Below are 23,175 nucleotides of genomic sequence, written 5' to 3'. Positions count from 1 at the left end.
TCATAACATATTTCAATTTATCTTTCCTGTGATAATTGAACTTCATTTATGGCCTGTTTTCTATTCACTCTGTTTATTAACTAATTCTTTTCAGAAATTTAATGCCTTGTGCTCATCAAGGGGGACATACTAAATTAAAGCTTGCTTAGGTATCTTGTTTGCTAATTCACTCAAAGACAATCCTAAAACCAAGAATTTTGCTTCTTTGTTTCATAGCTATATCCTTAGGAACTAATGTAGTACATAAATAGCCAGCAGTTAAGTAAATTTACTTTAACTTACAGTGATGCGTGTCTGTAATTCTAAGATCACAGAAATGATCACTAATAAATTTTATAAATAAATAAATGTGTAAATAAATTTTATTCCAGTCAAGATTTTAATTTTGAACTTGGCAGTTCATATAGTTAAAATATAGTTTTCATTTTCAAAAGATTCCTCATACCTTATGGACAATATTAAAAATGCACAATATTTTTTTTTTTTTTGAGGAAGGGTCTCACTATGTAGTTCAGGCTGGCCTTAAACTCTCAGTGATCCTCTTGCTTCAGCCCCTCACATGCTAGGATTACAGGCATGTGCCACCATGTCCAGCTAAAAATTGTACAGTATTTTTGGAAAGGCCCTTAGCACTGTTATAATTCCTATAATTACATATGTAGATATTGGTTTATTTTCCTCAGAGTTTTGAATTTTTAAGGAAAATATAAAATTAATATAGTCAGTAGTGTTCATATAATACTCTGATTTTGTTTGACAGGTTGGTTCATTTGAACATAATCTCACAACTGATCTTCTAAACCACTTGGTATTTGTACAGAAAGTGTTCATGAAGGAAGTTAATGAAGTAATACAAAAAGTTTCTGGTAAGATGACTTGTTTCCTGATAGCATAAATACAAGAATTTGTTCTCATTGGCTACATGATGTTCCATGGTATGAAGTTCAACGTGGTTGACATAAAAGTAGCAAAATTAGATTAGCTATAGCAGTTGATCATAAAAGTAGGTTAAGTGTTTTTCAGATTTATTTTATTACTTACATAGGAACAGTACCGGTTATTTAATTGAACATTCAGAAAAGATAGCCAATTTCAAAATAAGATTCAGATAGTTCTTTTTTAGCCCTACATGGTGTTGTGTGTACTCTTAAATCTCCTGAACTGTACTGTCACCTGTAGAGCCATGGGAGGCACTAAAACCTCTTTTGGCTTAATTTCACAGTCTTTACTAACAGTATACTAAATACTACTCAAAACGAAGTAATTATTTTCTATAATATTTTTCTGTCTACAACTCAATTTTTTCTGTATTTCCAAGTGGAAATTATATCTCTATATAAATTATAAAGTATGCTTTTGTGTAAAAGAAAGATTATGAATCTGTTCAATAATCATTTATTCAGAACACCAAGCTAGGTAATGAGAAAGTTACAAAGATATGTAAGTTTAGCAATTACCAGGTTTAGGGACCTTGACACTTTCATGGAGAAGAGTAGAATTTGTGCATACAATAATACAGACCTTTACAAAAGTGTGAATGAGTAAATTAAATGTTATGAAGAAGAGAATATTTCATGGATAGGATCATCATTGAGGGTTTTATGGTCTGGGAATAATTTGAACTGAGGCTTGAATACATTATACTTTTGATGGCTGAGTGCACTTCAAAAGAAAACTATAGTTTGAGGAAAGAAACTAGCAAGAAACTGAGAGAAAAAGGCATGTTTATCAAGAACGAGATAAGACTTGTAGGAATATGAAGAAAATTATGAAGACTTGCCATACATGTTTTAGGAGTTTTTTGAAGAAATGACAAAAGATGAAGAATTAGATCAATGAGGAACAAAACAAAAGATGAAGAATTAGATCAATAAGGAACAAAACATTATAGGTCCACTAAGCTACTACTTGCTAAAATCTGAATGTGATTTTGCCTTTAAGATTTCAGTCTAATTGGATAGATGACTGTTACAGATAAAAACATGTAACAAAAAATGTATACTTCTGGGCAGATAGCACTTGAGAAGGAAGGGCTAAATTCTGGTACGGGTGCATCAGGGAGGGCTTGAATAAACTTACGTAATAAAAGAGTGAATAGAACACGCAGAACATAGTAAGCATTGAAATATTTATTGAGTCCCTTTATGTGTTAGGGTTGACACAGATTTTTGTTCAGTTGAGAAGATAGGAGATGAATGAGAATAAAACATGAGTGAAGGGCCACAGTCCTGTAGAAAAGGGAGTAGAGGGAACAGTGATACAGGAGGGCTATGGTTTCGAATTCAAATAATGAAAAGCAGAGGGAGTGATGATTTAATGTTTTAGAAATAGCACTGAAAATGAAGGTAAACACCGTCTACTAAAATGAGTGAGCATGAGAATTCCAAACACTGTGATAAGGAAAAAAAAAGCCATTTTGTAACAAAAATAGGGAATATAAGAAACATAATTTAAGGCACCAAAGACTGTTTTTGGTGGCAGGTGGATAGACACAACAGGAATGGACGGGGGTGGTTGATAGTTGGATGCAGGTGAGGTAATTGTTCATATAGTTGGTTGGGCTGAGAGAGATGACTGTGGACTTGAAATAGAAGGTAGAAAACGTGTGTGATTATAAATAGAAGAGAAAAAAGTAACCCGTGTGCTATAAATTTTAGAGTAGAATAACTTGAGTATGGAACGTTAAAGCGCAAGTAGATACTAAGCATATGCAGATGCATGCAGTCTATTCAGACACACATTGTCTATCCATTCTTCCAAAATGTCAATATGAATGTATTAAATGATATGTTTTAGTACTAATGATCCACAGATCTTGGCTACTTTGGTTTCTGTCTCTTTACATATTCTTTTTTTCCTTTATATTTATTCACCTTTATGTACATGTCTTTTTCTTTTTTGAGGTCAAGTTCTATGTCCCTGGATACCCCTTCTTTGTCTTGCCTTGGATGCATTTTCTCTCAATCTATGACCCTTTTTATACCTCTTTTCCTACTTCTTTTTTTCTTTTTCTGTAGTGATACAAAACTTAAGTATATTTGCACATAGTACTAACTGAATAGATTTTGACCCCACTCTATTTCAAGAGCCCATAAAAGACTAATTTCTTTCTCAAAACAAAACCTGTTTTTTTAATCTTTTGGATCTTAGTTGTTTTTATATATTTGTTGTTCATAGTAGAAAAATAATTTTCATTCCACATATACAGACTCTATGGGTGTGCTGAACTCAACATACGTATAAGATTACCATATTAAGATGGAATATTTGAAAGATAAACATTCAGGAATATTTGCAAATCGGGGGGAGAAGAAATTATAGCTTAAATCGGGTTAAAGAACCCTTAGTTATTGCCGACTGACAAGGCCCACAAACTCCCAAGGCAGTGGACAGCAAAAGCTTAAATTAATGAGACAATTGAAATGATTCAGGGCTCCAGGAGGGTCTCATTCTCTTACAGCTTAGGTGTTCTCTGAGTTTAGACAAAGACTTCTCTGGGCAGCCCATATTTATTTGATTTTCAAACAAAGGAGGAGGATACTCAAGAGAATGCCAGGAATCTAGCAGGACCTTGGGAGAGTTTTCCCAAGTAGTAAATATGTCAATCAGGAGAACTACCTTATCTTTAGGTTGGTATTTTTTGTAGGAGTGTGGAGCCTGCAGCTACAGTCTCCTTGTAATTAATTAGGGTTTGAGCCAAATGTCCTCAGCTGTGGCCTTATCTTGTCCTTTGAGGTGTCATAACTTCACAGGCCATACAGGCCTCTGGGTGACCAGTGACTCACAGAGGTTTACTTACTGTAAGTCCACTGCCCATCTTCAGACAAGGTGCGTAAGCTTCAGACAACTCACAAGTAAACACGTAAAGCCAATTGGTTAATATTAAATCCTGCTCAGAGCCAATTTGTAGCTTAAAACATTAGAACAATATTTTCTGAGTGCCACAGTGCTTGGGCAAAAAAAATGCTGTGTTAATAGGAACTTTATCATCAATGACACCTGCCACCAATATTTTTTAACTTGCAAAACAAATATATGCTGTTACACTGCTTATTGGCACATATTACTTTATTCTTCATAACTTCACCTTTCTTTCTCTTCCATTTTTTTGTTTGTACCATATTTAAATATGACCAAAAAGTAGTAGTTCATACTAGTAGTTGAAGAAGTTAATCAAGTTTACATTTTTGCCTCAAATATATTTTCTGTAATGTCTAATCATATATTTGGTGTAACTGTGTGTGTGGTTTTTAAGGTTTTGTAAAATGTTTTTGATAAATGTGTAAATAGGCAAACTTATCCTGTTTTATATACACCTCCCTCAGTGAAATGTAACTTGGCTAAAGATCACAATTGAAGATTTGATTGTAGGTAGAAAGGAAGTATCTGTTTTAATGGGGATTTTTTTAAATGAACAAATCAGTTTTTTTTTTTATTTTAAGGAAATTGTTCTAAACCCTTAGTTATTTAACCTCCTTTAGGTGGGGAGCAGCCTATTCCTCTCTGGAATGAACATGATGGAACAGCAGATGGGGATAAACCTAAAATTCTCCTCTATTCCTTGAACTTACAGTTTAAGGTAACATTTAAATAATAGTGATAGTTTTATAAATACCTTCCTAATTAATTAATCTGTGCTTGTCAGAAAATTTAATAGTATGTAAATTACCAAATAGAAAATGTAAAAAAAGCTATAACCATACCAACTTAGGAAAAAGCTTTAACAATTGTTTGAATATTCTTTAGGGCTTTTTTTCTATTTTTCTTCATTTTGTCATACTGTAGGCCAAACCCAGGGCCTCATGTGTGCTAGGCATGCACTCTCACTGAGCTACATCCTCAACCCCTCTATTAGTACTTTTATATGTGGATATATTTATGCATTTTAATTTTTATATACCTTGCCATATCAGAATATTTAGATCAATTTTATTTCCTTGATCAGCTGTATCATATATAGTATTTAATCATTTTCTTTTGGTAAATATTTGATTTTTCCAGTCACTATTGTAATACTATGAACTGTAAATATTTACTAATATTTTAAAATTTCACTCTGTAAGAAATATTTTATGTACTTGTCCAATTAACAAAATTTTAGAGGCTAGGAATATAGCCCAGTGGTAGAGGTTTACCTAGCATGCCAGAGTCCCTTGGGCTCAATCCCCAGTATGCAAGAAAAAAAACAGTAAGACTATATATAATCTCAGCACTCAGAGAATGAGTCAAGAGGATACCATGGTCTTAAGGCCGTTGAAGATTACTTAGTTCAAACCCAGAGTGACCCTATCTCAAAACAGAAGTAAAAATCATTGTTATAAAATAATAGTTTTTAAAATTACAGTTTATCAATTAAAAAAATAATTTAAATGAAATTTAGCAGCTAAAAATACCCTACTAACATGAAAAATTAAAGAATGCTGCCAGGTGTATTAGCCCTTTAGATGTATCCTATACTGTACCTGTTGTAAAACATTAATATTGTATTAATGAGACATTGAAAGATTGTATTTGAGTAAGTCTTCATTATATTGATTGAAGATTCTTTTTTCTCCTACTAACATATCTGCTAGGGTATTCAAGTAACAGCCACAACTCCATCCATGAGAGCCGTGAGATTTGAAACTGGATTAATTGAACTGGAACTTTCCAATCGACTTCAAACCAAAGCATCACCAGGAAGTAGCAGCTATCTGAAATTATTTGGCAAATGCCAAGTGGATTTAAATCTGGCATTAGGACAAATTGTCAAACATCAGGTGTGTACAGACTATATTGACATTAGAATTGTGGCTTTTGACTTTTCATATCAATTTGAGCTACTTTAATTTATATATTACTAGATTTAAAAGCATATTTATGTTTCTAAAATTTCTGACTAAATTCTAATGAAAACTCATTTAAGTAGGCCTTTACACTTTTATGTTGGCACTTCATTGAGTATTATAGGAGAATATTGTTGTAGTTTAGTGCAACCACATGAAACTTCATCTAGTATGTTCATAAATATTTGCTTGTAATTTTTTTTAGTTTTGTTAAACACTTTTTTGTTTTAATGTTTTGTACTAACTTTTGTGAACATCTAAAATGTTAACTAGTTTTATAGCTTCCCCATAGAATATTGGAAAGTGTTACATATAGTAATATTAAATCTGTAAAAGACAGCAGTTAATGAGATTCTCTATTTTATAAAAATTTAACTTAGTTTCTTTGGAAATTTTTAAATTTAGTTTTTGTTTCATTTTCCTTCTGCTAAAAATATGTAAATTTTAACTTTTTTCCCTCTTTGATTCCAAGAACCAGTGTTTAAAATGCCAGTCACACTTTAAAAATTAAATGGGTACATTGAAGATTATATGTAGAAAAAAATGAGCAAAACATTCTTTAGAAAAAATTTTAATTTTTCAAATAGAAACATGTTTTGCGAGGAAAAAAGATCCAATTATTTGAAACGTGTAATACATTGCCATTCAGAATATGAATCTCATCTTTGATTCTGTATATATTTTATCATTTCATGTTCACCTCTTGTTTATTTATTGAAATGCTGGGGATCAAACCTAGAGCCACAAATAAGTTGAGGCAGGTGTTCTACACTGAGCTACATTCCCAATCCCATGTTTAACTCTTATCTGGATATTCCTGTTGTGTATTAATTTTGAGGACCTATAGTATCAAATACAAGGAATTTCACTGAGTTAAAATGGTCTATAGTTTTTTTGATAAAATTAGTCATGTTTAGTTTTTCTAATTAAAATATTTTCTGTTATTTGATTTCATTGATCTTTAAATTTCATTCTAGGTTTATGAGGAAGCTGGTTCTGATTTTCATCAAGTTGCCTATTTTAAAACTAGGATTGGATTAAGGAATGCTCTTCGAGAAGAAATCAGTGGTTCTTCAGATAGAGAAGCTGTGCTTATTACCTTGAATAGGCCAATTGTTTATGCACAACCTGTAGCCTTTGATAGAGGTAAAATTAAATTATTCATAACTGTTTTCTACGATGTAGAAATGCTTTGATAATGCTTAATAAAAAGTGTTTGTAGTTTATCAGTGTGTATGTTTGACCTAAAATGTGAGCCTCCTAAACCTAAAATGTGAGCATTGCAAAACAGCTTCTTTTGCACAGGCACTTGATAAGTTTAAAAGCCATTTTGCTATCTGCATGGATGAGTAGGAATGTTAGATTCCAAATTTTAATTTTATTATTAAAGATTTTGGTTTGACTGATTCATTTGTGTTTGGGCACTGTGTTTATATATTCATTCTATAATTTTATACTCCTTAGAGTGGAACACAGAAATGGACAACAGGATCCCTACCCTTCAAAGAACTTAGTCCAGGAGAAAGGAGACCAAATACAATACTAAATGGAATCAGAGATGTATATTCTAGGATATGAGGGAGTCGTTAATTCCCTCTTCTTAGGGGAGAAATTCTTCATTTTGAATTAGGAGTTCACCAGGGAGACAATGAAATGAAAGCTTCTCTTATTTAACTTTGTATCTAAATGCCTAGAACAGTCTTCAACATACACTGAGAACTAACTAAACATTTGTGAAATTAGAGAGAACATGAATGAATGTGTATGAGCACAAAGCTCTAAGAAAATGCGGCAGTAACCTTCATTATATAAACTAATGGGACAGAAGACTGTATTTATCAGCTTTCCCTTACAGTACTACACATGGTACCCACAACCTAAAGGAGGAGAAGTAGCTAGGCATAGTGGTGTGTACCTATAATTCCAGCACTAAGAAAGGATGAGGCAGGAGGTTAGCAAGTTCTTAGTTCAATCATATTGAAGAGTGGAAGTAGTAACAGTAAGCTGTATAAATAAGGTCAGGACCATGTCAGTTTTCATTTGTGATTCCATTGCAGTGCTTAGCATATAACAGGCAATCTCAAAGTACTGATTGAGTAAATGATCTGGATTTTTTTCTTCCTAGTGTCTTTGTGCTATCACCTGTTCTCTGCTTCATTTTTTCATTTGTTAATGAAAATCGTTGACTGTGTCCCCATAGATCCATTCTAATGCTAATACTATGGTTTTGGGGGAGTAATTTTTATTAATAAACAATATGTGTAGCTATTGAGGTCTGCTTGCTATAGTAAACCATTTACAGTATTTATTTTACTTTTCTTTCTGCCCTCCCTTCTCAAAAGCTGTGCTATTTTGGCTGAATTATAAGGCTGCCTATGACAACTGGAATGAGCAACGAATGGCCTTACATAAGGATATTCATATGGCAACAAAGGAAGTAGTAGACATGCTACCTGGTATCCAACAAACATCAGCCCAGGCCTTTGGGACTCTCTTCCTCCAGCTGACTGTGAATGATCTGGGAATTTGCCTCCCTATCACAAATACTGCACAGGTATTAAAAAAAAAAAATCAAGTCATACTCCTTTTATTCCAGGGATAAAAGCCAGTTCTACTAAGCATTTCTATGAATTTAAAATATAACAGTAAACTTTTTGGGAAAAGAGTTTATAGCTTGAGTTTAGTAGATGGCAAGTAAGATTGAACTCCCTTAGGTATTATTCATCTATAATTGACTCACAGGTGACTTTTTTCTGAAGCACTCTGATAAGATTCAGAATGGTAATAACAAAGGATCGAAGGAAACAAGGGCAAGGGGTGAGGAGCATGGGAGAAGGAAATAAGAAGAATAAAGATATGCCATATACAGGAACCTAATCTCTTAATAGTTTAGGACCAGTTCTAAGGTATTTCATGCACATGTCTACTAGCTCCTGTCAGGCCAAGAAGTAAGTGTTATGATAATCCAATATAGAGAACTATACTGTTACAATTTAACTTAAACAGTTGTTAGGTGAATTTATATTTTAGGCAAGGTTGTGTTAAGAAAAACTGTTTTGAGGATGGACAACATTGGGTGTGCTGTTACAAGAAATAAAATGTAGTTTTTAATGGCTCACAGACAGGGTCACGAAGGCTATTACACACCAGGAGGGTATTACAGTGAGAGCATTCCCCACAGCTAAGCAGAAGCTGAATATAGTAAAAGAGATAACCAGCTCTTCCCAAGTTAAGAAAAATGCATGTGGCAAGTGCATTTCACTTGAGCAATTTAATTTTTAAAAACTTTGTAAGCTGCTTTATGATAAGGATGTCTAGAATTTACAGGTATTTATGAGTCTTATGAAAATTTCTAAATTTAAAAAATTCTCACTACTTCTTGTCTTTCTTACTATATTTTGCAGTCCAATCACACAGGAGATCTTGACACTGGTTCAGCTTTAGTATTGACCATTGAAAGTACCCTCATCACTGCTTGTTCTTCAGAGTCTCTGGTTAGCAAAGGACATTTCAAAAACTTTTGTATCCGTTTTGCTGATGGCTTTGAGACATCATGGGATGACTGGAAACCAGAAATTCGTGGAGATCTTGTGATGAATGCCTGTGAGTATCTTTTATTTTCTGCATTGAGGTTTAGAATTTTTTAAAAAATATTTGTTTGTAAAGCCAAATATTCAGATAGAGGAATGTTTTTAGACTTTTTGAAATAAAGGCTGTTTCTACCTAAAGATAACAAAGTATATTTAAGCAGTTTGGGTAAGTAAACTAGCAAGGCATTCTTTCTGATGATAAAACCCTTGAAATTTTGCCCTCTGTCACTTATTTTCTTATAATGGTTTTCACAAATGACCATATAAAGTATCTTTGTTCTGTAAGGATCATGGAGGAAGGAATAAATAAATATATAAACCTAACTCACTTTAAAACATAGAATAGGCTGTAAATGTCCAAGACCAAGGACCATGTAAATAGATAGGAAAAGTAGTCCCATTTAATCAACATGTTTACAAAGTGTATAAACCACCAGAAGTTTGAGGGAGTCCGAGCTGTTAAATCTTGAGTTGGATTTGGTTATCACAGCAGGAAAATTGCCATCCTGGATTTAGACCAATAATTGGTCCACATAAGCATTCTGTGTTTTATATAGAGGACAAGAAAAGCCTAGTGGATTTCCTAGCTTTCATCTTCAAGATCCAGATCTCCCATAGATCTTAATAATATTACTTGATCAACTCTATTCTGTACATTTATGTAATCATTTTTAAACTTACTGTTGTAATCCATCACTTAGGATGGGAAATAATGATTTTCTTTCCCCTTTTTACTTACTTGTTCTTTGTTTTACATGGCTTCAAAAGGTTTACTTTTCATTCTAGCATTCCTCAATTCAAAAGACTAAATAAAGCTTTATTTGTTGTAATTTGTAACCACAACTGTAAAGAGAAATTAAGGGAATATTTATCCTAGAATCAGATGGTTTTTTAAATTTAGAATTTATGTGCGAGACACAAGTCCTATATGATTCAAAAATGTTAGATTTTAACGTAAAATAATGGTAATATCATTTTTAAAAGTATACATATTATATCTAATTATCTAATAATGAATAGATCCTCCCTCACAAACTAATTGTATGTTTACACTGGAAGAACTTTTCGTTTTTGAAAAATTTCAAGCAAAAACATTTAATATCAAAGTAGCTAGAAGATGAGTAACAAACCCAAAGTTTACATTTGAGTACCAATTTAGGAATCAAAGGAATTGTGAAAAGACATTTTCATTTAAGACTATATATTGTCAGATTTAGACCCACATTTTAGTTTCCATTAAGTATTGCTGCGAAAAGCCTTAATTCTCTCTTCAAATTTACTTTGTGTAAAAGTTATTTCAAGAATGATAGGATCTTTATTGGTTAGAAGTGTTGAATTCATTTAACCCCCTTTTTTTTAAGCTTAAATTAACAGATTAAGCTACATGGTATTATATTTTTCATACTTAAAATCTGATATATTGCTGGATACATCCATGACCTTGAAATTCACAGGCCTTTTTTTTTTTTTTTTTTTTTTTTTCATAAACTGTAGACAAAACTGATGGGTCACATCTTTGACATAATGTAGCAGTTCTTAGTTAAAAGACACTTTTAATAGTTGCATTCTGAAAGTAATACATTCATGATAGTGCAAATTGTCATAGTATCCTCAATGTTTCTGAATGTTCATGGAGAACCAGCTAGAGTTTCAGGCACCCAGGGTGTTGTGACTGTGGTAAGAAAACCACATGCACAAAGTAAACTAAAACTGCAACTATTAAAATCATAGAATAAAATATTGTAAAAAAGGGAATAAATCTAACTAATAATTAAGACAGTATTTCTACAGATTAAGGACTGAAACCACAGAGGCTAATATTCCTATTTGCATTTAGATAATTGTGTGGAAAAGTGGAGTGCATATTAAATCACAAGTGAATTTTTATTGAAAACCATTTTGGGGCTCATTTTTCTATAGGTGTAGTTCCAGATGGCACCTACGAAGTATGTTCAAGGACCACAGGACAAGCAGCAGCTGGTAGGTTCACATTTACTGTTACCTTTTCTACATATGTCTTATAGAATTCTAACTTCATTGTACTGGCAGAAAGATCTTTTAGCTAATTCTGGAGATTGCTAATTTTTAAAAAGAACTTTTTCAATAATATTTGTATGCGTTTAATGATTTATTTTATTATTAATGATTTATTTTTTATTTATTTTAATATAATATATCTTATTATATTACTGTATGCAAGATATACTGCAAAATGTTTTGGGGAAGACTAAAATGAATCAGATACACTTTTTATCCTTTGTGTATTCAGCAAAATTCCATTAGAATAGGTGATACAGACAGTAATTATTAAGAATCCCAACTCTATTGAAAAATGCAATAGGGAGAGAATATTTTCAAGTGTAGAGGATGTTGAGATCAGAGAAACCTTTATAGAAGAATAAGCATTTAAACAATCAAAAGATAGATCAGTGCTCCTTAAGCAGAAACTGGGAGGTGTGGCAAGAGAAGATTCAGACAAGAGAACATCAGTCATTATGTCAAAGCGCAGTGTGTACTCAGAGTTGTTCAATTTAACTAAATTGCACAGAGTTAAGTGAAAAACTAGATGGGAAAAATCTTGAATGCCAAATTAAGGAAGTTAGATTTGATTTGCTAGGCAGTAGGGAGAACACTGAATGTTTTGCAAGAAAGCAAATAGTGACACTATCAAGGGACATCTTCAAAGATTTGTTGGGGCGGGGAGGGGGGACCTAGGAAACCAGTTAGGAGATAACTGTGGAAGTGATATCTTAACTGAGATAATAGCAAACATAAATTTTTATTGTTCTTTTGTTATAAAATTGGACAGGGTAAGCTAAAGCCAGGCAGTTATTTAAGCACTCTTAAAACATTGGAAAGGATAGGAGCTGAGATTTCCTTTCTCTCATTACTGTTCACTGTTATCCTCGCCAACCTTAGTGTTAGTGCTCATCTATCTCAGGAAGCACCAAGGCCCACAGTCTCCAGTGGTAGAAAATTGAAAAAGTTAGGAAACTTCCAGCAACACTATTGAAAGAAAGGGTGGTACTGAAACAAATATCCATGTTGGGAGAAAGGTCCTATGTCCCTGTCAAGATTCTTTATTTCTAAATGACAGCAACCCAGTGAAACTAGCTTAACCAAAAGGGGAAAGTTTTTAAAGGGATATTTGCAGGTTACAGTTAAATTTAAGACTTGCTGTCTCAGGGAAGAGAAGGAGCCAGGTCAATTCAGAGGTCCTCAGTAACTAGTAGAGTTAAGATCCCAGTTGTCGGCAGAATTCTTTCCAGCTATTGCTTCTACTCCTTCCTGGCTGCCTCGTATTTTAACTATCAAATTAATTAATTAATTTTGACTGATGACCTCCTTATATGTGGCAGGGATGTGGCAGCCAAGAGCTCAGAGCCTTGTTTACCCACTCTGTTGTCAGAGAGGGACTAACCTTTTCTCAGGTTCAGAGACAGATACTTCTTTTTCCAGCTTTGATGTTCATTTGCGTGTGATACATAGTTAATTCTAGCTAGTGAGCCATGCTCATGGTAATTCCTGTTATAAACATGGGAAAATAGATTAGTTTGGGGGTAGGAGAGGGAATATGTAGTTCTCAGAATAAAGAAGGGTACTATATGGAAAATACTAGATGCACGTAGAAAAATAATGCTCATATCCTGCTGTTTCCAATAAATCTAGCTGTGAAAATATTACCTATTATATATGCCATCATACCTTTATTACTTAAATGTAAGATTATTTAAATTTCTCGACTCAGGACTATCCAATAAAGCTATGTCTTTATTCAAACAGAAAGTAGTAGTGCTGGAACCTGGACACTCAATGTGTTGTGGAAAATGTGTGGGATTGATGTCCACATGGATCCTAACATCGGCAAAAGGCTTAATGCTCTGGGAAACACCCTTACAACACTGACAGGAGAGGAGGACATAGATGACATCGCTGACCTAAATTCAGTGAACATAGCTGACCTGTCAGATGAGGATGAAGTTGACACTATGTCTCCCACTATCCATACTGTAAGTAAACGCAGTATTGGAAGTTTTCAGAACTGGGTTTTACCCAGAGACAGAGATATAATTAATTCAATGTTGTTTAGTATATTCCATTTGTTCTTGTGAAGGAAGGAAAAGGAATATTGTGGTTCCTTGGGTCTGCATTTCATAGTACTATCTTTTAATTGAGTTCTGTGTTCATGATGACTGTTAGTGAACTTACGCCTTAACTAACAGATGATGAAATAACAGTAAAGTTGGAGGCCGTCAAATCTACAGACAGAGCGTAGGCTCGGGGTTATGGAGAATATGGTGGAAAGAGGAATAGGACGAGACTGGTAATAGGTATGAGTTTTCTTTTTGAGGTATGAAAATGTTCTTAACTGAGTATGATTATGATTGCATCGCTTGGTAATATACTAAAAAGCTTTGGATGGTACATTTTAAATGGATGAATTTCATGATCCGTGAATCACCTGTAGGAAAGATTCTTAAAAATGAGTCCAGGAAAAGCAAAGTAGACACACAAAATGAAGGTCTATACTTTAAAAAAGAAAGTTATTCTCTGTTTTTATTATGGTATTGATTTTTAAAAATTATTTTACACATTTTTAACTATTGCACTATGAACTTGTCATTGGAAAGAAATCTTTGAAAATAATATTACTGTTTATTATTTAGAGTTCAGATGGAAATTCAGTAAGTGGAGATGGCCACAAGCTCACCTTTGGGCAGCGACTTGTAAACCACCTACTAGGCCTGACGCCCCCAAATCAACGCTATTCTGTTCCTACAGAGTATCTGTGTGACTCAGAGCTATGGGGCACCCCTCAGTCTAGCCAGTCCCATTTGAAAGCATGCAGAGCACACTCATGGGGAAACGTAGGTAGCAACTACATAGATTTCTGTATATCTGGGACTTGAATCAATGGAGAATTCCAATCATCTTACTTAATATAGATAGATGGCTTTGATTCTTGCATGCTTTTTTTGATTTAAGGTGTTAATTTCGTAGTCTAGATTTGCTATATGAACTGACAGTGATATTAACAGATACAGTTTTTTATTTTTCAGGAAGCTGTAGATTATCGAAGACAAGGAGCATCTTCCAGCCAGCCAGGAGAACTTCGAGGAAGAAAAATTATGAAACGTTTAGTAGATATCAGAGAACTGAATGAGCAGGCCAAAGTAATAGATGATCTTAAGTATGTGTAACTTTTAAATATAATATTGTATCCTATAAACATTAAAATCATAGGGTGCTAAAAGTGGATCTGGGGTAATACAAATCCTTCACTTTGTCAACAAGATCAGTAAGGTCCAAAGAAGTTTAATGATTTACCTGAGATTATAAATTCATTAGGGGTAAAATTAAACCTGTAATACTTGTCTACTGTTCTTCACAGCTCCTCATTTCTGAGCAGTTTATGACCTATTTTATATCATATATATACACACACATATACATATACACACACATATACATATACACACACACACACAATTATATGGTACATGTCTTGATTGCTTTTCTCTCATTGCAGAGATAAAATACCTGATGCCCCAAATTAAGGAAGGAGAAAGGTTTGTTTAGCTCAGAATTTGTGGAGGTTCCATTCCATACTGGCTCCAAGGCAAAGTGGCACATGGCAGAGGACAACAGTTCATGGCAAGGGGGGCAGGCAGCAAAAACAAGAGCAAAAAGGAGGAGCAGCGAGAGCAGGCCTCTTTCCCTCCCTTACATTGTATGCAAACTACCTGCCTCAGGGTGGGTGTAGCACTCACCCATGAATCAGTCATAAACTCTAGAAGCCTGCCCTATGACTGCATGAGGATTTGGGGGAACATCCAGACACAAACCATAACAGTACATATATGTAATATATGTAACTATATAAATGTCTCCACTTGTGTATATACATTTTTATGTATTGCCATATGCCTATATAAATGTATGCATTAGTTTGCTAACAGTATTTCTGGAATGGAAATTTTTAGAAGAGAGAAAATGAGTATTTATAAAGTACCTATTCTGAGTTTGACAAGTGTTATTTCAATTTTATGTTCACATTCCTGTGAGGTGAGATAACATTACCCAAATTTATTGATGAGAAAACTGGCTCAGAGTAAAGAATTAAAATTTGAACTTCTGTGTGTCTGAATTCAGAATTCATACTCCCTCTTCCATACCTGCCTGCCTTAATAGTCCAGGACTAAAATTGGAGTAGAGGATAGTACTTGGTGGTAACCTTTTTTCTATATCTGCTGCCTGATGGAGAATACTGATAACTCCTCTGTAAGAATAATTTACAAGAATATTCTTTTTCTAAACTTGGAAATTTATTTTTCCCAAAAGTTGATGATGATGCCTCATCTTTTTTTGTTTTTGCTTTTGTTTTTCTTGATTCTGAAGATTGAACCCAGAGCCTTTATACTAAGCTACATACATCTCCAGTCCTATTTTTAATTTTGAGACAGGGTCTTTAAATTAGCCAGGTTGAGCTCAAACTTTCGGTCTTCCTGCCTTACCTTTTCTAATCTTCATACACGTACACCTGTGTCTTTTTGCATACGAGGACTTTTCATACATTCATGTGTTTTGTACAATGAAAAGTATTGCCTAAAAATTTGTCTGTGAATTATCATACAGTGGCTTACATTTTCCTTTTGACTTACACTACAATTTCCATTTTGTTCTCAGGGGAAAAGTGACTTTTACTGAAATATATTCTTCCAAAATATTGAGGAATTTTATATAAAGATATTTTTCTGTGTAGTATGTCTATGGTTTTCATGAGATGGCTAGAAACTCTTGTTACAGAAATGGGTAAAGCATTTCCTCAAATACTGGTGGTGGTTTTTGTTTTGTTTTTTACAGTTTGACAGATACAGATATTAAACTTATAGAGTGTTTTGGCCTGTCCATATTCCTTGGTATTCTGACAAGTAAGAGCATTAAAAAGGAATAACTAAAAGTTAGTTTTACTTTGTTGCTTCTTCACAATAATTGCTGTATTTGTTTTGCATTCAGAAAATTAGGTGCAAGTGAAGGCACCATAAACCAGGAAATTCAACGTTACCAGCAGTTGGAATCTGTAGCTGTGAATGACATTCGAAGAGATGTTCGTAAAAAATTACGGAGGTCCAGTATGCGAGTGAGTAGATATTTAAGAAAAATTTCATTAGACTGTTTTTTTTTTTTTTTGAAACATATCTATGATGGTGCTTATGTTTTTTTTTCTTCTAATGGCAGTGATAATACCATTTGATTTGTACATAGCAGATTTACTGTGTACCAGATGCTATTTAAAGCATTTTACATGTGAACAGTCCTTTAAATTCTTACAGTCTTAGGAGGTAGCTGTATTATTATCTTCTTTTAAAAATGATGAAAGTAAGGACAGAAAAGTTGAGTAATGTTACTGTGATTATACAGCCAGTAATCCTGATAGAACCAAAATTTAGGCCTAGGAAGTGAGACTATAAAGTTGCACCCTTTCCCACTGTTTCTGCAGCCTTTCATGAAATCACATTTTAGTCTCTAATATGAGCTCTATGAAAAATGTAAACTCTTGAGATGTCTGTCCTTCCCCTGTTCTGTTTTCAGTGGTCAGATTTACCTCTCAGCCACAGATTGCCCCCTTTTCTGCTTTATTTACCTTTTTAATTAAAAACAGGTTTTGGCTCACAGTTTTGGATATTCTGTTGTTTTTTTCAGTCTCTATTCTCCTTGATTTTCAGTTTGGGAGTGTGTAATGATACATCTAAGGGACCAGTGATTTTTTTTTTTTCCTCATCCTCAGTCTGCTAAGAAGCTCATCATTCATTTATGTCAGTGTTTGTGATCTCCAGTTTCTTTTTGGTTATTTCTTAGGATTTCCATCACTCTAATTACATTGTCCAACTATCCTTACATGCTGTCTAATTTACCCATCAGAACCCTTAGCATATTAATCATAGCTGTTTTAAATTTCTGGTCTGACAGTTCCACATTCCTGTCATATCTGGTCCCAATGCTTGTTCTACATCTTCAGGTTGTACTTCTTTCCCTTTTAATATACCTTGTAATTTTTCCTTGATTGACAGACATGCTGCACCAGGTAAAAGGTACAGTTCTATAAATTTGCCTTTGATGTGATGCAATAGTAAAATATCAGAGGAAGCTGAATATTTTATCATCCTGTGTTTTACATTTGTAAGTCTGTGCCTCTGAAGTGAACTTAATAAATTTATGTCAGCTTTTTTTTCTTCTAGCTTAGTTTGCACAATGTGATTAGAGCTGGTTGGAGCTTGGTATTTCCCTTCTTGATCAGTTATGATTTGCTACTGTACCCCTCAAGCAGACAAGGCTCTGCTAGCTAGTTTCTCCTGAAGTTAGACCTTAGTAAGAAGAACAAAATATAGTGTACAGTAACTTTTTTCTATTATTTCATTAGGCTGCTTCCCTAAAGGATAAGTGGGGTTTGGGTTACAAACCAAGTTACAGCCGATCTAAAAGCATTTCTGCTTCTGGAAGACCACCTCTCAAGCGAATGGAAAGAGCAAGGTAATACATATTTCAACCAATGAAAGAAGAAATAAAATTGCTGACTCCTTTAGCAAGATTCACTACTTTTTTTTTTACTGTGTTCTAATTGAGAAAATTATAAAACTAAGTAAAAATAGCCCTTATTACTAAAATAGGAATCATACTGATTCCGGTCAAACTTCACTTATTTGAGGAATTTCTTTATCTCGTTTATATCACAATGGAGTGAGTTCTTTTCAGTAATGAAGTACATGTTTTTTAGGCAAGTTTTATGTATAAACTTCAGACTATACAAAGACATAGGCATGTACATACTGCTAGCAGGTATTCTAAATATGTCCCTTTAGAAAAGGTATAATTGCACATATACTTCATGTGTGAAAATATGGAAACTTTACCTAACAAATTAAAATACTGTGTAATCAGCACTCACTTTTTTTAATTAGCAATAATCTCATCTCAAATAAATCCCTCCATACTTCCACTGTATAATGCCAAAGCTAGCATTATAAAGATAAGTCTAAATTCTTTTTTTATAGTTAAGTTTATTGGTACAATTTAGATATGCATAATGATCATATTCATCATATGGAATTTGTACCTGTACATAATACATTTTAGTTCCTGTTTTTTTTTCCATCCTCCTCCCATTTCTTCACCCCTTCTCCACCTTACTTGCAAAGCAGTTTCCATTTTATCCTTTTTTTTGAATCATTTTCCCTTTCTTTTCCCTTTCATGCCCCCGCCAAATTCCCTTTCCCTTTTAACCGTTACTTCCTATTTCACAATGTCTGTTGTACATTTTGATTCTTATTTACACTTTCAGTTTCTCACAGCAGAGACAATGTGATATTTACACATATGTATCTGATTTATTTCACCTAAGAGTATGGCCTCAAGGTCCATCCATTTAGCTCTAAATTTCTCAAGTTTATCCTTCTTTATGGCTGAGTAGTACTCCATTGTATAAAACCCACATCTGTTTTATCCATTACTCAGTTGATGGGCATTTGCTGTTTCCAAGATTTAGCTATTACAAACTATGCTACTATGCGCATGACTGCACATATATCACAGTGATATGATGCTTTTAATTCTTTTGAGAAGATACCAGGAAGGGGAATAGCTGGGTTGAATGGAACCTTTAGTCCTAGTTGTTTGAGGAATCTCCACATGATTTCCACAGTGTTTGTACCAGTCTACACTTCCACCAGCAGTGGAGAAAGGTTTATTTTTCCCTATAGCCCCACCAGCCTTTGTTATTGGTTGATTTGTTAATAATAGCCATTCTTTCTGGAGTGAGATAGAATCTCAGTGTTGTTTTAATTTGCATCTCCCAAATGATTGGTGATGTTGAACATGTTTTTCTGTATTTATTTGCTGTTTGTATATCTGAGAAATGTCTGTTCATTTCAGATGCCCATTTTTGGATTGGGTCTTTAAATTTGGGAGGGATCTGATTGTTTTCAAATCTTTTAAGTTCTAGATATTAGTCTTATGTCTGAAGAACCAACTGACTAAGATTTTTTCCCACTCTGTAGGTTGTCTTTTCACTTCGTTGGTAATTTCTTTTGCTTTGCAAAAGCTTTTTAATAAGATGAGATCCCAGCTGTTGATTCTTTGTAGTATTTCCTGTGCAGTAAAGGCTTTATTTGTGAAGTCTCTGCCTAAAGACTTGCCTATAAAGACTAAATTCTTTTTATATGGTTTGGTTTTAGAAAATCATAGGTTAATTAAAACTTCGAGGCTTTTTTGTATGATGCTAAAGATTAAGATTAGAATGACAAAAATTCAATTTTTTGCTAAGGTAAATATTTTGAAATAAAATGTTAATACATATCATGAGTTAGACTTAATTATTTATTAGACTTATTAAGCTTATTACTTTATATTTTACTTACAGTTCTCGAGTAGGAGAAACTGAAGAGCTCCCAGAAATCCGTGTGGATGCAGCATCTCCTGGACCCAGAGTAACTTTTAACATCCAGGATACAGTAAGAGAGAGCATCTCTGTTCCAAATACATATTTTGAAATAGTTTTTACAGATAGAAAAGTTACAATGCTATAAAATTTCAAAATACTACTGATTCTTGCCTACCTTGAGAGTAAGGATTTTACCACATTCATACAGGGTTTTGATTTATATGTCTCGCTGCCAGGCAGCTTGAATGACCAGTGGTACATGCATGACTATATGGGTAAAAGTGGTTAGATTCTCATATACCACCAGTGGTTCAAGCCGGTAGGAGTGTGTTACTGCCTGAAGTATTCTATATGACCCTCCAGTGAGCCACTGCTCTTACTCCATCGAGAGCCGTGCTGCGGGAATTAAGTCTTCTACATGCACAATGAAGACTCTGTAACTGCTTGTTCTTAAGTGGAAAAGTTTTTGTTGAATAATGTTTCCTGCAAGCGAGAATTCACATTAAACTATGTCTCTCACACAGTTGTAAATGTGATAATTTATACTTATATATTTTAGTTTAGAATGTATTTGTAGGTAGTAGCAGAAGCCAAAGGAATGTCAGCTTCAAAGTTATATTCTAATTTCAGCATGTTAGCATTTATGTTAAAACATTTGGGTTTGTTTTGTATATTTGTTTACTTTTAAGCCTTTTAAAAAATTTTTTTCACAAATTTCTTTATTTTCTTATTATTTTAATTAAGTTGAAAAATACAGTATGGGGAAGTACACCACAATCCAGCTGTCCTGGGGAAGGGTATTTTCAGGTACTTACAAAGAACAACATAAATTTTGCTTAATAACTAATTAACCATCTTGAAAATCTGCTTTAACAATGGCTTTCTTTCGTTTCAAACTAAACTCAAACACACCTCAGAGTATTTTACATAAAGATTGAGATTGTTTGGATTTTTTTTTCATCATGTATCTCTTAAGCTCTATTATGCCTATATTTTATTTGTATACTTATATAATTCAAATAGATTGTAATTTATTATTTTGATCTTTAAAATTAAGACTTGAATCAGCCTATCAAATCCACTCAACCAAATCATAAACCAAAAACTGAAATTTATTCATTGGTTATACCTAAGGAAAAGTTTTTTCCTTACGTTCAACTACAAAATGAATCCTTTCAAAAGTACAATCTTTGAGTAGGTAAAAACAGATCTACTTCAGAATAAGAAATTAATCACTGAATGTTATTTATTTTGCATCACTGTTATATAAAAATATTAAATAATCCTTTAAAATTATTCTGGCATTCAAAATGTGAAAATCTGTTATACAGTCAGTAGAATTCACATTTTTATAAGCCAGATGTTTTTCCTAAATGTGTCATAAAAGCAAAAGTGAATCTTAAAGAGATTATATATCAGGTATATATATTTTATCTAAAATTTTTCTTCCAAATTAATTTAAAAATTGGCATGTTGTACTTCCAGTATGTTTTGTTTCCTTTTCCTTATTTTCTTAAGGTCAAGTCAAAATATATTCCATAATTATACTGAATTAATTCAAATTAGACTTTTTCATAGAACTATTAGATTAAAGCTTAAAGAATATTTTCTTTATTCTAGAAATCAGCAAAAAACATCTTGGAAGCAAATCATTTATGCAGATTGAGTCCATTCTACTAATTAGGTGATTTGGAGAGGGCAGAACTGGATATCAAACCCAGGGCCTTACACATGTTAGGCAAGCACTCTGTCACTGATATAAATCATCAGTTTTAATTAGGTGATTCTTAAAAATATTAGTATTTGAAGTGATTTGGGGCCTATTTTGAAATGACAGTGTTATAGCACCTGCCTGGCCAAGTGCAAGGTCCTGAGCTCAATTCCCAGTACCAAAAAAACACAAAACCAATACATTCTGCTTATAAAAAATGGTACATAAAAATGATAAATTAGATAATAGGAAATTAGATATTAGATTTGCTAATCACAAATTAGAAAATAGGTACTTAAACTATGGATACATTCAAAGACTAAAAACATGTAGGATCTAGTTGTTTTGAATAATAAATTATATCACCTTGCACATTGCACTTTATAAAAGATAATCATTACTAAATGATGCTGAAGCTACTGAGATAGGGAATTCAAATTTAGTCATAAGAAGTCTTGGTTTTTTTACCTACTTGGAAACAGTGACCTCATGGTAAAAACCTGAGTTAGAGACATGTTGTTATACAAACTATTTACCTTAAAATAACAACATTTGTAAATTTGATTGTATGTGTTTTTTACTCAATTATTTGCATATCATTTAGCCCATGAGGAGCTCATTTTTTAAAGATACATACGCAAAGCTCCTACAAGCACCCTAACACCCTCTGTACTGACACTGCATGGTCTTCCTCAATAATTGCTTGTGCCGTTCTGGTTTATAATTGATCACATTTCTTTTGATTCCCTATATTTAACTTCTCCTTTAAAGAATGACAGTGTTTACTAATCATTGTGATGATGTATGTTCCTATTCAGTAAGATTTCAGTCTGAGTTTTAAAGTGTCAATGGTGTAACTTTCTGTGGTTTGACCTTCTTGCTTCCTTCGTTGGTGTGCCATTTCCTATGTTCCTAAGTCTGACCTTTCTTTCATTTAAAGTGAGGAGTTCAACTCAGAAATTTCTAGAATATTTGAAGTTACTTCTTTTTTTAATTGAGAGGGAAGTTAAATTCTAAATCTCATTCATGTGTTATCCTTTTACAACCAGTTTCCAGAGGAGACAGAACTGGACCTTTTGTCAGTAACTATTGAAGGTCCATCTCATTACTCATCAAATAGTGAAGGATCGTGTTCCGTGTTCAGTTCTCCCAAAACTCCTGGAAGCTTTTCACCAAACATTCCTTTCCAACCTGAAGAAGGCAGGCGAGATGACAGTTTGTCTTCTACCAGTGAAGACTCTGAGAAGGATGAAAAGGATGAAGACCGTGAGAGGGAAAGGTTTTATATTTACAGGAAACCCTCGTGAGTAGCCTTTTTGTTTGAAGATTCTTTAGTATTTCAGAATCTAGAACTGAACCTAAAGCGATATCTAATTTATTATTTACAGAAATGTCTCTTAGTATGCCTAGTTTGAGTAAAACAAACTAGAGACATCTCCATGATTTACTAATGTAATTTAGCTTCATATGGTATTATTATTTTTCAATTTAAAAAAGTTTAAAACACTTTACCTATTTCTCTGAGATAATCCTGGTTGCTAAAATAGAAATAAAAATGGCGGGCCGGGGATATAGCTCAGTGGTACAAGCACCTGCCTGGCAAGCACAAGG

The 23,175-nt window shown here is 33.5% G+C and overlaps 1 protein-coding gene across 9 annotated transcripts in view; it reads left to right on the top strand.

Moving 5' to 3' along the window:
- The window catches only part of Kiaa1109 (KIAA1109 ortholog), a 199,439-nt gene that overhangs the window by 139,879 nt on the left and 36,385 nt on the right, over positions 1-23,175 (top strand). For 6 of the 9 annotated variants that reach the window (XM_013515292.1, XM_013515294.1, XM_013515288.1 and 3 more), the window contains 15 exons: positions 761-866; positions 4,482-4,579; positions 5,574-5,759; positions 6,803-6,971; positions 8,168-8,379; positions 9,230-9,428; positions 11,336-11,395; positions 13,199-13,425; positions 14,083-14,283; positions 14,476-14,606; positions 16,433-16,556; positions 17,838-17,947; positions 19,833-19,923; positions 20,598-20,660; positions 22,614-22,867. In XM_013515292.1, coding sequence (XP_013370746.1) covers positions 761-866; positions 4,482-4,579; positions 5,574-5,759; positions 6,803-6,971; positions 8,168-8,379; positions 9,230-9,428; positions 11,336-11,395; positions 13,199-13,425; positions 14,083-14,283; positions 14,476-14,606; positions 16,433-16,556; positions 17,838-17,947; positions 19,833-19,923; positions 20,598-20,660; positions 22,614-22,867 — 2,231 coding nt within the window. The remainder of the gene's footprint in view (positions 1-760; positions 867-4,481; positions 4,580-5,573; positions 5,760-6,802; positions 6,972-8,167; positions 8,380-9,229; positions 9,429-11,335; positions 11,396-13,198; positions 13,426-14,082; positions 14,284-14,475; positions 14,607-16,432; positions 16,557-17,837; positions 17,948-19,832; positions 19,924-20,597; positions 20,661-22,613; positions 22,868-23,175) is intronic. The other 3 variants (XM_013515295.1, XM_013515293.1, XM_005386777.2) reach the window with 3 other exon arrangements.

The sequence above is a fragment of the Chinchilla lanigera genome, unplaced genomic scaffold (genome assembly GCF_000276665.1).
Source record: "Chinchilla lanigera isolate Chin_1 unplaced genomic scaffold, ChiLan1.0 scaffold00027, whole genome shotgun sequence".
Lineage (NCBI taxonomy): Eukaryota > Metazoa > Chordata > Mammalia > Rodentia > Chinchillidae > Chinchilla > Chinchilla lanigera.
This window is presented reverse-complemented; position numbering and strand designations above follow the sequence as displayed.